The sequence below is a fragment of the Acinonyx jubatus genome, chromosome B4 (genome assembly GCF_027475565.1).
Source record: "Acinonyx jubatus isolate Ajub_Pintada_27869175 chromosome B4, VMU_Ajub_asm_v1.0, whole genome shotgun sequence".
Lineage (NCBI taxonomy): Eukaryota > Metazoa > Chordata > Mammalia > Carnivora > Felidae > Acinonyx > Acinonyx jubatus.
In genome coordinates this window covers 12595518-12610010 of record NC_069387.1, presented here as the reverse complement: position 1 = coordinate 12610010, position 14493 = coordinate 12595518, and the positions used below count along the sequence as shown (strand labels likewise).

Genomic DNA, 14493 nt, shown 5'->3' with positions numbered 1-14493 from the left:
CAGCACACGGCACTTGCTCCTGCCCTTGTCCTGAGACCCTCACTGAGACGCTGATTCTCCCTTTGGCTGTTGATCAATTTCCCCTAAATCTGACTCCTTAAAGGAGCTTCCAGAGTTCGCGAAGGCCTTGCTCAGTTTCCCCTCTTACTAGTAGTTGTTGGACCACCGGTCTCTGCCTCCTCCTCCGAGGCTCGGCAACCATTGTCCTGTGATAAATGAGTCACTAGTCTGCCTCACTCTTCCTCTTTGATGCATTACTAGTATTAAGCTCTTCAAGCCTTTAACAGTAAGTTTCTCCAGCGCCTTGCTCAGCTGTTTCCTCCCCAGATTCTTTTGGGGTGAGGTGCCCACTTGTAGTTCAGCGTCTCCCCTTTTGTTCCTGGGTTATCACAAGATCGTCACAGCATACCCCTTCCCCACCTTCCTAGCTTGGTGCATGTGTGCCTGTGTCTGCAGCACCCACACATCACCTCCCCACCCTTGTTGCCCCCTGCCGCCTGCATTTCCTTTAAACCACAGGGCTTCACATGGACCAGAAGGACCCACCACAGCCTGGAAGCTCCTTGTTTCTTAAACTTCTGTTCTTTTTTTTTTTAATGCGTATTTAAAAAAAATTTTTTTTTCTTAATGTTTTTATTTATTTTTGAGACAGAGAGAGAGAGACAGAGCATGAGCAGGGAAGGGGCAGAGCGAGAGGGAGACACAGAATCGGAAGCAGGCTCCAGGCTCTGAGCCATCAGCCCAGAGCCCGACGCGGGGCTCGAACTCACGGACCGTGAGATCGTGACCTGAGCCGAAGTCGGACGCTCAACCGACTGAGCCACCAAGGTGCCCCAATGCGTATTTATTTTTGAGAAAGAGAGTGTGAGCTGAGGAGGGGCAGAGAGAGAGGGAGACACAGAATCCGAAGCAGGCTCCAGGCTCCGAGCTGTCAGCACAGAGCCGATGCGGGGCTTGAACTCATGAACCGTGAGATCACGACCTGAGCCGAAGCCGGATGGATGCTCAACCGACTGGGCCACCCAGGCACCCCTCTTAAACTTCTGTTCTTACACTAACTCTCACGCACTGTGTCAGTCTGGTTGGGCTGTCAGAAAAATACCGTAGACTGGGTGGCTTATAAACTACAGACATTTATTTCCTATAGTTCTGGAGCCACGGGAGTGTCTGAGGGAGGCATTCTAGGCAGGTGTGGGAGCTCGTCAAAGGCCCTGAGAGGAAAGAGTGATGGGGAGGGAACAGTAAGGAGATGACTGTTGAAGAGCAGACTGAGTGAAGGAGGCACAGAGTCGGAATCACGTGGGGCCTCGAAAGCTTCCGACCGGGGGCAGGGGGGCATCAGAGAGTGCAGATCTGGGGAGCACCGTGGCCCCACCTGGGCTGCACAGGGATAGTTTTATGGTGCTGTGTGGGGACCAGACTGCAAGGCCAAGCAGAGGTGACACAGGAGGTGCCAGATGAGTGGCAGTTACAAGAATCGGGCAGGTGATAGATGATGATGAAGTGTTCAGTGTCTGGGTATTTTAGAGAGAACCAACGACATTTTCTGGTGGGTTGGGGGTAGGATGTGGGATGCAAGACAGAAGTCCACTTCTGGGGCCCAAGGAGCAGAGCTTGGTGCTGGAGTTGCTGGTACGTGACAGGGGAAAGCCGTGGATGGGGGAGGGTCGGGGAGGAGGATAGGTCAGCAGTCCTGTTTGGCACACGCGGAGTTTGAGGTGCCTTCCAGATCGCCACACGGCGACGTTGAGTGGGCAGGTTTATACAGAATCCTAGATAAGCCTGTGGAAGGAGGAAGCCTGGTGACGTGGGGCTCAGCCACCTAGAGATGATGTGAGATGATGCCAGGCCTCAGTCCTGAATAACACGAGATCTGAGGAAAAACCATAAGCACCATACTTCAAAAGAAAAGAATATAAGTTCTGAAAAATGAAGTAATTCCTTAAGGTGTGAAGAACTCTGTTATGGTGTGTTGCTTCAGCTGGAATTCTCCACGTCCTCCTGAGGGTCTGTCTCTTTTTTGATGTGTGAGAGGAGTATCTCTAACCCTCACACTGTAATCACATTTATTGATGAGCCACGGGCATGCAATAAACACACATTTAAAGGGTCCTATTGGGTAAGGTTTTGTTTTTGTTTTTTGTTTTTGTTCTGTTTTTTAATGTTTATTTATTTTTGGAAGAGAGAGACAGAGACAGAGCATGAGCAAGGGAGAGGCAGAGAGCGAGGGAGACACAGAATCCGAAGCAGGCTCCAGGCTCCGAGCTGTCAGCCCAGAGCCCGACGCGGGGCTCGAACTCATGAACCGCGGTATCATGACCTGAGCCGAAGTCAGATGCTTAACTGACTGAGCCACCCAGGTGCCCCATCTCTTTTAACTTTTTAAATTTATTTTGACAGAGAGAGAGTGTGTGTGTATGCACAAGCAGAGAAGGGGCAGAGAGAGAGAGAATCCCAAGCAGGCTCTGTGCTGTCAGCATGGAGCCCAATGTGGGGCTCGATCCCATGATCCATGAGATCCTGATCTGAACCGAAATCAAGAGTCGGGTGCTTAACCGACTGTGCCCCCCCCCCCTTGTTTGATAAGTTTTGTCATATGAAGCCATCTCCATGATCCAGAATTGTAATTCCCTGCTTCTAGTCAGTCATGTTTACTGAGACTCTTGTGTGTTTAAAGCTCCATGCTAGGAAGTGTGAAGGATCTGAGATGTAATCGCTCCCCCTGCCTCCTGAATTTGTTCTGATGTAGCATCCAGACTCCCTACACAGTTCTCCAATCACAAGCTCATTTCAAGGCCTTTTCTAAAGTGTTTGCTGGAAGTACACTCAAGTTTGGGGTCCAGAGGGTTTGAAATGACGTATGTAGGCCACTTGACCTACCGGGACTGCTGGCTAAATCAGGAAAGAGGAACGATCAGGAGCCCTGCCCTCTTTTGATCCGTTGTGATACAGGCAGAAAACATGTCCCTCGTTCCTTCTTTCGTGGAAGCCGCCCAAACAGCAGGCTCGGCTCCGTCCTTATTTTCTGTGGGTAGTCAACACAATAATTACCTCCTGCCGAAAGCCTTGAGAAATTGTTTCTGTGTCCAATTAGAACTTTTGATTTGACTAGCAGATACACATAACGTCTTCACTTCTGTAACTACTCACTAATGATATGCACCCTGGATATTTTTAGGTCTACCATTTGCCAAAGGGCCATTGCATTTTAAGGCCTTGCATTTCCTGTGACAGCTTTTCCACTGAGAGACTTGTGGGACCGTGGGTGAAAAGGAAGGGGAGGGGGTGCGGAATTCCTCTTTGGTTTTGGAATCCTCTCCCTCCCTCCCTCCCCCGCCCCCCCTTCCCTTCCTTTCCCGGCCTTACGCCCACCCCCAGTTTCAAATGGGGGAAGAAGTGCAGTGGTTCTGGAAACTTGTCCTGTGCACGGTGCTGGGGCAGCAGAATGAGGAGCCCCACGAGCAGGTCTCCAGCAGGGTCTGGGGTGGTTCGTGGGGCAGCCAGGCAGTGTTGAAACCTCTGACAAGATGAACGGAGGAAGGGAGCCGCCAGTGCAGCTCGAGCGAGTGCGAGGAGTCTCTGCCAGGCGTCTCCAGCACAGTCCTTTCCAGACAAGTCCGTTATGTAAATATCCAGGCCGCAGCCTCCAGCCCGATCGCCTGCCCGTTCGAGATGTCAAAGGTAGCTGCAAAAACTTCCCTGAATGCAAGCAGAGCTCCTCAGCTCTCCCCTCACTCAGCTCTTTATTGGGGCATCTGGGCAGGCAGGGGGGTGTGTGGGGGGGGTGGTGGCGGTGAAGGCTTGCTGTTATCTCCGGGAGCTGGGACCCCCCCCCCCGCCCCCCCTGCGGGACTGTGGCTTTCCAGACGGGGTCATCCACAGCCTTTCAATGTGCTCTGCTGCGATGCTCCTGCAATTTTGGTCTGATCTGAGCATGAATCTCAAAAGGGCCGGCTGTTGGGCTGGAATGCTTCCTTCCAAGCCCAGAGGACTTGACGTCTGAGCCCTGGGCCCCTGAACTTAAGCATGACAGGCGCGAGTGGCTGCTTCGTGTCCCCTGGAGGTTCTGTGAAAGCAGATGGCCATGTCCCTTTCTTAGGTGGCCTTCTCCCCCTGTGCCGCAAGAGTCCCCTAAGAGGGGAATTCCAAAGACCTAAGAATAGAATTGCAGTGTCTTACAGGTGGTCTCCAAATCGCGCTTCCGTCCCCTACATCCCCGGGGATAAGGGAGAGCTTGCCTGTCATTGACAAAGGGCATTGTTTAAGCGAAGGAAAACACGCCTCCAAATTGTGTGGCAAGACGCCCCAGCTACCGGTGATGGCCATGGGCATTTGACACGTGGCCCAATAGCTCATACGCGCTACAAAGAGTGCATGTATTCCTCAGCCTGGGTTCTGGGCTCTGTGTCTACAGAACAGGCAAATCAAAACCGGTCTCACTGAAGGCAGAGTAAGTTGTATAGTACCTGTATTTGGGGGTTGCCCTTGAAATACATAAGGATATATGTTGTGTGAATATACATTTAGGAATTCATGTAAAAATAGGTGCTGAGCGCCTGTTCGGACAGTCTTGTCATTCTGTGTCAGTCATACACACGTATGTCATTTTAACGTCAACAGAATGCATATGGTAAAAATGTGATTCGCAAGACCCATAGCTGTAAATCGTGTTGTCTCATCCCGCTAATCACGGTATAATCACAATAAGGAAAAATTGGGGAAAAAAAGATCTGTAATTTAAAATGACAGATTGAATTAGACGTTAGAGCATGTAGGCAGATTCATCATGTTACCAAGAAAACGTCGTTGAAGTTCTTGGTCACCAAGTGCATGGATACAAAACCAGGTGTGTAGCCACTGCACACAGCCTTGTATTTTAAATACAGGACATTGGCCTGCACGTTTGCACGAAGGACGTGGGTAGGAAAAAAAAGCAGAGTGTGTTTGTGCCTGCCAGTCGGTAGTGTGGTTTTTCAAAAAACTCGTGAAGCAGGGAGTGGATGTTGCCAATATTTGGTTCATCGAATGTAATATTGTGGCAGGAAGTGTTATAATACATGAGTTACCGGAACGAAATTTCTTTTTAAATTCTTGTCTGTAGGTGTGCACAGCTACCCATGACATACCTTAGGGTGTTTCTGTCCCACCTCCCCCCCCCCCTCCCCCCCGGAGGTCAGTAATCCTTTCTACAATGTCCCTGGCTAAAGGTCTTCCGGCCCCTTCCTGATCACATGCGGTGATGATGGGGCCACCCATTCCATTTTGAGCAGTGACAGTCTGTTTGAAAGTTCTCCCTTCTGTTGAATTCAGATGTGTCTTCTGGAACTTTTCTGCTCGTTGATTCCATTTCTGCCCACCCAAGCAAAGTTCTTCAGCCTCCTCACTAAATCATTAAATTTAATCATCATATTAGCATGAAATCACTAAATTAGCAAGTCTCTACATCCAGGCATGCCCCGTTGAATTTATACCTGGTTTTGTGTTTTTTCTTTTTTTTTTTTTTAGGGTTTCTTCATTTTTCAGAGAGAGAGAGAGAGACAAAGCATGAGTGGGGGAGGAGCAGAGAGAGAGGGAGACAGAATCTGAAGCAGGCTCCAGGCTCTGAGCTGTCTGCACAGGGCCCAGTGTGGGGCTCAAACTTATGAACCACGAGATCATGACCTGAGCCGAAGTCGGACATTTAACCGATGGAGCCCCCCAGGCGCCCTGAATTTATACCTGTTGTCTCCATGGAATCGACACCCTCCCTCTTCCCTCACTTCCATGTCTTGGCCTGGGCCATAGATTATAGTGCAGCCTTTCCACTAGAATCTTTGTCGTGTAGGCTGGCATTTAGTTTTCCTGAGAAGACCTCATTTCCAGATCTTTACCCAATCTGGTTACTATTCTTTGCCTTGCCCTGCTTTCCTTCGTTTCCCATGTAAAATATGGCGCCCACAATGAACGTAGGTTCCCAGAAATGGCTTAACCGTGGTGGCGTGTGGGAGGGTCTAATTCCATTACTCAGGATGTTGTGCTTCTAGCGTGTGAACTGAGAATCAGACCCCCAAACTGTGAATGATGCGATCCCAGCTGTTTTAGATTTTGAAGGTACCATCTACACCTCCCTGTCAGCTGTAAATTTGGTCAGCACACTTTCTTCGTCCGGTTGTAAGTCATGGGGGGGTGATGCAGGTATTGAGAAAGACAGCCGATACCTAGTATTTCCTTACCGTTTTCCAAGCGCATGTGTATCTTCTGCGGCACTGAGCCTCAACACTGCAGATTCCCTCATTTCTGCGTCAGTTAGGATTAAATCGATTTGAACACGATGTTCAGTGGCTCCTTACTATTTCATCAGTGATGGAGCCACCCTCAGGCCATTGAGGATATGGTTGCTCCTCCCTTTTGTCAGCATAAATAAATGGCTTTCTCCTCTCTCCCTGTGCACCCACCACTCTCTGCTTTCACCTCTTCTGCACGGTCCACGTTTCCAGAATGCACCCCCTTCTCTCCCATTCCAGGCCTCCTGACATCAGGCTGCCTCTGCCAGACGTCCCGTTGCTCACATGTTACTTGCTCACCTGAGTATTGCCCAGTCCCCCCCAGATGGGAGTGACGGTCCCTCCCAACCTGTGCCCAGAACATCTGACGCCCACCCTGTTGTCACACAGATTACACCGTAGTCACCGGTGAACTTCGGTATTTCCTCGTGGGACAGGGAAGGTCAATAAACATAGGAACAAAGTGGTGTGCATCATCATATATCTAATAAGATGCCCTGCACATAATTCTGTACCGTAAACACTGGCTGAATGAACACAAGCTGTGGTAGACATTATCCCACATCACCCTTTAACCCTGCCTCTCTTATCTCATGAGCATGGGTCACTAGATTACTCTCCAGCTTCCTAGAGAAGGAGACACATCTCTTCTCTAGAAGAGGAATTACCCAGCCATAGCATATGAACTCTTTAGCCACGGGCAGCTTAATTTTCTTTCCCATAGGGCACTAGTAACCTTCGCGTTACGTTGTAATTATCTACTAATGAAATAATTTTATCTTTAATATATTAACCCCTCATTATAGTTGCCATCACCCTCTCCCCAAAGTTTGCAGTTGCTTTTTCTTTCTTTCTCTCTTTCTTTCTTGCTTTCTTTCACATTTATTTATTTTTGAGAGACAGAGAGAGACAGCGTGAGCAGGGTTGGGGCAGAGAGAGAGGGAGACACAGAATCAGAAGCAGGATCCAGGCTCCGAGCTTTCAGCACAGAGCCCGATGCGGGGCTCGAACCCACGAACCATAAGATCGTGACCTGAGCCAAAGTCGGACGCTTAACCGACCGAGTCACCCAGGTGCCCCATTGCGGTTGCTTTTTCTTTTCCTCAGGGTGTTTGCGAAGTAAAATTACTTCTCTTTTTTTAAATGACGTGTTTTAGTCTAATATATACATTTTCCCCTTGGAGCTCACGCATTGCTTTCATGCTCAGAAAGCCTTCGTAAATAAATCACCTATTTTTAACATTACCTTTATGAACCACGTGGAATTTATTTCAGGGCCGGAGGTGCAGTTAGTTTATGTTGTATTAGCTAGCCCCACCATTTCCCTCCTTGCTTGAGAAGGTTGAAAGGAACCCAGAACTGGGTAGTAAGTCGTTCAGCGGCTCGTCTTGGAACAAAAATCCATTGGCTGCCGACAATGAAAACACTACTTTCCCCCCTCGTCTTGCTTTCAACGTATCTTTGAAGGCTCTTTGATTGTTCTTAGGCTTTCCTTCTTTCACACGTCAACTTGGGTTCTCCGGCTCTGTCCGTTTGTGACACACTGAAAATATTCCTCCTGTTTTTACAGGATATAAAGTTGCCCTGCGCCCCCTTGACACATCGTATATGTTGTACCCAAATCTCGGGAGTTCTCTTTTTGGATACGTTGTGTTCTTTGGATGTCTGCATCTTCATGCTTTCCTCCAATTTCATTTTTTTTAAAATTTTTTTTAACGTTTATTTATTTTTTGAGACAGAGAGAGACAGAGCATGAACGGGGGAGGGGCAGAGAGAGAGCGAGACACAGAATGGGAAGCAGGCTCCAGGCTCTGAGCCATCAGCCCAGAGCCCGACGCGGGGCTCGAACTCATGGACCGCGAGATCGTGACCTGAGCTGACGTTGGACGCTTAACCGACTGAGCCACCCAGGCGCCCCACTCCAATTTCATTTTTATCATGTCATGAAATTGTTACTTGTTAAGTCTCCATTCTACATCCTTTTAGCTCCACAGAGTCAACCTTTTCGTTGTTGTTTTTCCGAACTTTTAAAAACTGTTTTCCTCGTGTCCGGGGTCCCTGTCTGACTCCTCAGCCCTCCTTTTCTACTGTAAAGATTCTAAGTACGGTCATCAAAGTGAAAGAAGTATAGTTATTTGACTCTTGCTTTGGGAGAAGCATCTCCATCCTACCCCAAGACTCCACCTCTAAGATACAAGAGCCAAATGCAACATGACATAGAACACCTGTGATTTTCTTGGCGTCTGTCCTTAACTTACGGTGGGATGTTAGCTGGGTAGGTAGGTTCTTACTGCTTCTTTGCATCTTTTGTTTCTTTGGGGTTAATACCTCGCTCGGCCGCATAGAGAGGACGTCTGTGTGGACACCTGTGCTGGGAATGGTGCGTAAGAGTCACACCCCGCACCTGCCCAGAGAAACAGGTGCAAGAACCTTCGTCTCCTCCGTGAACGCTGCAGACTGCGGCCTGGCGGTGTGTGTTGTCCAGCCAGTATCGATGCACGTGTCGTGTGCTGACTTTCCCGAATGTCCTTTTTCAGGCCAACTCCAGAGTTCCTCATGTCAGCTCTCCCGCTGGCGATTGCCACCTAGCGCAGGATGGCTGTGGGAGATGCTTCCGCTGGGGAGAAGGACTGGCCATCCAGGGCCCCTGGCTGGATGAAGTGTCCCCTCCACATATAGCCAGGGCCGCCACAGAGCTCTGCTCAGCGCAGGGGACAGCTGTCCACGCCAATATCCTAACCCACCCTGCCGAATATCAAACTTCTTGTGTGAGTAGACAGAAAGCCTCAGCCTCACCTGGGCCATCCTGGAGTTGGGTGGGGAGGTTCACTGTGTCCTGCTCAGAGAGGCCTCCCGTTTCCCTACTGGAAACTTCTAAAGGCCATACTGATGGAGAGCCTCCTACGCCCCAAGCGTTAGGAATGACCTGCATTAACTTAGTTATTCCCTCACAGCAGCCCCTCGGGGGTGGCATCATGACTGTCTCAGTCACATTGAGGGAATGAGACACGGGCTGGTTCAGTGACACACAGCGGGTCACCCCCGGCTCACCTGTGGTGAAGCCGGCATAAAACACAAACCCACACAGTCAGCCTCCGAGCCAGCCTCCCGTCCTCTGTGAGCCCCGGGGAGCAGACCGGGCAGGGTGACGGGGGGACACGGTGCCTCAGGCCTGGGGCAGCGGCCGGACGGGGCGGGCGAGGGGAAAGCACGAGCGTCCGCAGAGCTGGGTCTGGAAGAATGAGCAAAAGCCAGTCCGTCTCTCCCTCCAGCCAGTGGTCACTGGTAAGAAGTGTGACCGTGGTTCTTTGTCATCGCGGTGTCTTGGCAGCTGGCTCAGCCCGGGACCCCCAGCTCCTTTCCTCTGTTGGGAGTAGGCTCTGGACCCTTCCCGCCCCCTCTGCAAATACTAATAGGAATGGCAGTAATCACACAGCCCAGGACGGGTAGGATCAAGTCTCCGTGTGTGCGCGGGGCGTCCGGGACCCTGGGTCTGGCAGAAAGCACCAGCCTGCAGACAGTCCGCTTACTGCTCTCGAGGCATCGGTGGGAGGGGAACGCAGAAAGGCCTGCTGCCCTCCGGGGCGCCGGACGCCTCCCCTGCGCCGAAGGTAACCGAAGCCAGCTTTCCGCCCTGCTCGCCAGCTGGGGACCTGCAGTGCAGGGCCTAACCGCGGGGCCCGTGCATTCCGGGCTCCCGGTGTCCGTCTCCTCCTGACCGTCTATCAGAGGGGTAGGCCTCAGACAGACGAGGGGGATGGTCTGTCCCGCTCTGGCCCATCGGTCGCGCCGACGGGACCTTGTCCTTCCAAGTCTGTGATGTACCGGCCTCCACGTCAATAGCTTGTCCTCCAATTGCAGTGTTTTGTTGGAAGGTGGGAAGAGTACCCTTCCCTCTTCCCTTCCTTCCCTCCTCCCTCCCTCCCCCTTCCCTCCTCCCTCTTTTCCTCCTCCCCCCTTCCCTCCCTCCTTTCCTCCTCCCTCCTTCCCTCCTCCCTCTTTCCCTCCCCCCTCCTTCCCTCCCTCATTCCCTTCCCCCTCCTTCCCTCCCTCATTCCCTTCCCCCTCCTTCCTTCCCTCCTCCCCTCCTCCCTCCTTCCCTCCCTCCTTCCCTCCCTCCTTCCCTCCTCCCTCTTTTCCTCCTCCCCTTCCCTCCCTCCTTCCCTCCTCCCTCTTTCCCTCCCTCCTTCCCTCCTCCCTCCTTCCCTCCTCCCTCTTACCCTCCCCCCTCCTTCCCTCCCTCCTTTCCTCCTCCCTCTCTCCCTCCCTCCCTCTTTCCCTCCCCCCTTCCATCTTTCCCTCCCTCCTCCCCTCCTCCCTCTTTCCCTCCCCCCTCCTTCCCTCCCTCCTTCCCTCCCTCTCTCCTTTCTCCCTCCCTCCCTCTCTCCTTCCTCCCTCCTTCCTCCCTCCTTCCTTCCCTCCTTCTCTCCTCCCTCCCTCCTCCCTCCCTCCTTCTCCACAGCCCACGGCTTCACTCTGGGTCAGAGTTCCTCTTCACCGGGATCACCAAGCCCAGCAGTGGAGCTTCCTGTCTGCCCTTACTGCTTAACTGTCTGGGTCCACTTCCTTGTCTTCTAAACATCAGACCCAGAGAACGTTAGTGCTTCCTGAGCCTCTGCCCTGCAGCACCACCTGGGGAGAATGGGGATGGCTTGTCCTGTAGGACTTGTGGCTCCATCACACGCGACGCTGGTCCTCTGGGTGGCAGAGTCCGGGTTAGCACCGTCTACCCCAGAGCAGCGAGCGGCCCTGTGCTGCCCTCAAGCCCTAAGCGCACCCACAGCACCACGACTTGTTTTCCCGCGGAGAAAACCTCATTCCTTTTGCTGAAGGCAGAAGCAGGATCTGAGCAACTGTGGCCTTAAAACAGGCTTTACGGGGACGCCTGGGGCTCAGTCGGTTAAGTGTCTGACTTCGGCTCAGGTCATGATCTCACGGTTCATGAGTTCGAGCCCCACGTCAGTCTCTGTGCTGTCGACTTAGAGCCTGCTTCAGACCCTCTCTGTTCTCCCTCTGCCCCTGCCCCACTCGTGCTTGCTCTCTCTCTCAAAATAAATAAACGTTAAAGAAAAAAAAAAGACTCTTAAAAAGCATGCTTTACAGATGTCCTCTGGTAAAGCATTGGACCAGCTTGTGCCCTCATCAAATGCAAACGTGTGGGAGGTTGAGCTTTGAAGAATGCAAGGCTAGTTCACTTTCATAATCCGTCGCATCACCATGTGAATTTGTAATAGAGCCCCTCGCTAATCACTTTCATCTGGGTTTTAGAGGTTACAACTGGATTCTGCAGCCAAGAGTCTCAAGGACACGCCGGTGTGTGTCTTTCTCTTCGGTCCACCTTGTGGTCTAGGCGGAGGTGAAACAGTTTGCCAGAGGACAGGGGGCAAAACAGGGACAAGATCATTCTCTCTGAATCAGACTTCTGGTGTTTGTCACCTTGTGTCTCCTTCCACTGCTGTGTTATTTTAATATGATGTCGCGTAAAGACAGAAAAGGTAGGTTTGAGATGGGGGAGAGGAGATTATGGATGATAAAGCTGGGCAAAATACCCTTAATCTTTAAAGATTATGGGCAGAGGCTCCCCAGGCCTGTTATGATATTATAATATTACATTATAATAATTAATTGTCTCTGGCATTTCCATGCTACAGGTTAAGTGTGAGCATCAGCAAATGTATGCATATTTTCCACAAATTTTAATTTGCCTGAAGTCCTTTCTGTCTGCGTGTTCGCGGTGAGCTGCATTTCTTGAGGCCGCCGTGAAAGTATCGCCTTTGTTCGTCTCTTGGAGGTGACAGTGTTGGGATCGTTGAGATTTTGTGATCCTGTGACTTTCTGGCACCTGAGCCGGGTCGCTGGGGCTTCGTCAGTCCGAGAGGAAGCTCTCAGAAGAACGAGGGAGGGATGTGACGTGGGGAGCTGACCCCAAGAGCAGACGCTCCAACAGTGAGTTGTGCTGAGACATTGTAGTCATGTCTCTGGAATTTCCTTCTGAGCCACAGACGGGCCCAGGTCAAAGGGCGGATTGTGAGGTGTTGGGTAGCACACCCCCCCATGTGGCAGCCTTGGGATGCTCTGTGGTCTAACGGACCAGGCTAGGACAGGAGGCTTGTCTCTGTTGGGGCCTTGGCTTGCATGCTTTTGAAATCCGAATTTTCTACATGATGATAAAATTTTAAAGGATAGGATTTCAGGATTTTGGAGGGGGGAGGAGTATTGATAACTTTCCTAAATGAAGATGTTTTAGAAATGTGAATTCTTCACTTTATACAATCCTAGTGAGTCTTTAGTATTTCTTTTTTTTTTTTTTTTAATGTTTATTCATTTTGAGAAAGAGCGAGACAGAGCATGAGCAGGGGAGAAGCAGAGAGTGAGGGAGACACAGAATCAGAAGCAGGCTCCAGGCTCCGAGCTGTCAGCACAGAGCCCGACACAGGGCTTGAACCCACGAACTGTGAGATCATGACCTGAGCCGAAGTCAGAAGCTTAACTGACTGAGCCACCCAGGCGCCCTGAGTCTTTAATATTTCTCATTTTATTGCCTGAGAAAGTCACGGTCTCTAAAACGAATAGGAGTCGCAACACGATAACTTACTGGGCCCAGAGACCAACCAAGTGGGCGTGTGGAAGCAAGGTTCAAAGGTATTTTTGCCGGCTGTGAATGCTGCCTCCCCTCCCCTGTGCCCACCCTGCCCTCACCCCACTGCCGGGTGCCTCAGGATCACAGTCTCGCTATAAATGTGCCTCAGGAAATGTAATGGTCACACGTGCTAATGAAATGCTTATTTTTGAAAGCCACGTGCGTTTCCAAGCTCAGAATCAGTGACCCCTGTAACCGTTTGTACACCTGCATTAGGTTTCTATGAAAATGTCATAAACAGTGGAACTCGGGTTATCTCTTTAATTTTTTTTTTTAATGTTTATTTTTGAGACATTAAGAGAGCATGAGCGGTGGAGAGGTAGAGAAAGAGGGAGACTCAGAATCGGAAACAGGCTCCAGGCTCTGAGCGCTCAGCACAGAGCCCGACGCGGGGCTCGAACTCACAGACTGCGAGATCATGACCTGAGCCCAAGTCCGACACTCAACCGACTGAGCCCCGAACTCGGGTTATTTCTTCAGAGCGCTTCCTCCGTTCGTGTGTACCACAGTGCATAAATTATTTGGCAAGGGACAAAAACAGGAGAGGGAGGAGGGAGAGCAGGAGGGAGTGAGAGGGAAAGGTGATGTGTAGAGAAAAGAGTCATAATGCGAAGCCTGGTAACTTCTGGTTGCCATTTTTTTAAATTCCACGTGCAGAGAGAGGATGTATCGGGTCGTTCGTCTTCAGTATTCCGACCCACCCGTGTGACCATTACAATTCTCATTTGTAAACTCATGAATGTGATTCGATACGTTAAAAAACACAGGCAATCTAAAACTGATTCGTTGAGAAAGAAGCTTCTCAGGATCCATTTCCTCTGGCTGACCTCAAACACCGTGATTTTGTTTTTCTAGATAAAGTTTCTTGTTTTTACATTTGTTTTAACTGAAAAAAAAAAAAAAGTCAGTCATATTTGGATGGTTTGTGAGGAAACTGCCCGTAAGCCTATTACCCTAGCACACCAACTATTTTTATGTTGGCCTCCCGATTCCTGTCCACACGCGCGATGATTTTATAGGCTGCCTTTAAACTACACATACTGTTTCATTTTCGGCTCTGCTCACCTAAGCCGGCGTCGTAAATGCACGTCTCTGTTTATGCACAGTCTTCCTGATTCCGTGTGTGTCTTAACCGCAGAGTTGGATCAGCAGCGTGGACCCCAGCTTCCAAAGTCACGCTTTTCTATATATCCTTGAGCATCACGGTGCATTTGGCCGGCCTCTGCTTGGTGTAGAATTGTATTTGTGGCAAGACGATTTATGTTGGGGTAACGGCCAGCTGACATCTACAAGAAGCCGTGTTCTCCGAAAGGATTTCCTCTGAGAGGGACGCCAAGGCTCCCAATTGTGTCTGAGCAGCTGAAAATGAAAACAAGCAAAGCACTATTATTTTACAGTTGTTCAGTTTCAAAAGAAAACTTGAGTAGGCCTGGCAAGGCAGACAAAGCTGCAGATGTCCACTCTTTCTCGCACACGTCCAGGATGGTGAACCTTTTCTGAACTGAGGAGAGCAGGACGGGCCTGTCTTCCTTCAGTCCGTAACAACAGACCGTCCCCCTTTTGAGGAAAAAAAAAAAAAAAAAAAGCCCC

The 14493-nt window shown here is 50.5% G+C and overlaps 1 protein-coding gene across 10 annotated transcripts in view; it reads left to right on the top strand.

The window, feature by feature from the left end:
- FRMD4A (FERM domain containing 4A) overlaps nucleotides 1-14493 on the top strand; it is a 606423-nt gene that overhangs the window by 400646 nt on the left and 191284 nt on the right. The window contains exon 1 of one of the 10 annotated variants that reach the window (XM_027073472.2): nucleotides 3536-3681. The exons of the other annotated variants lie outside the window; for them this stretch is intronic. Coding sequence (XP_026929273.1) covers nucleotides 3673-3681 — 9 coding nt within the window. The 5' untranslated portion in view covers nucleotides 3536-3672. Of the gene's footprint in view, nucleotides 1-3535; nucleotides 3682-14493 lie in introns of those variants that run through there. 10 annotated transcript variants of the gene reach the window in all.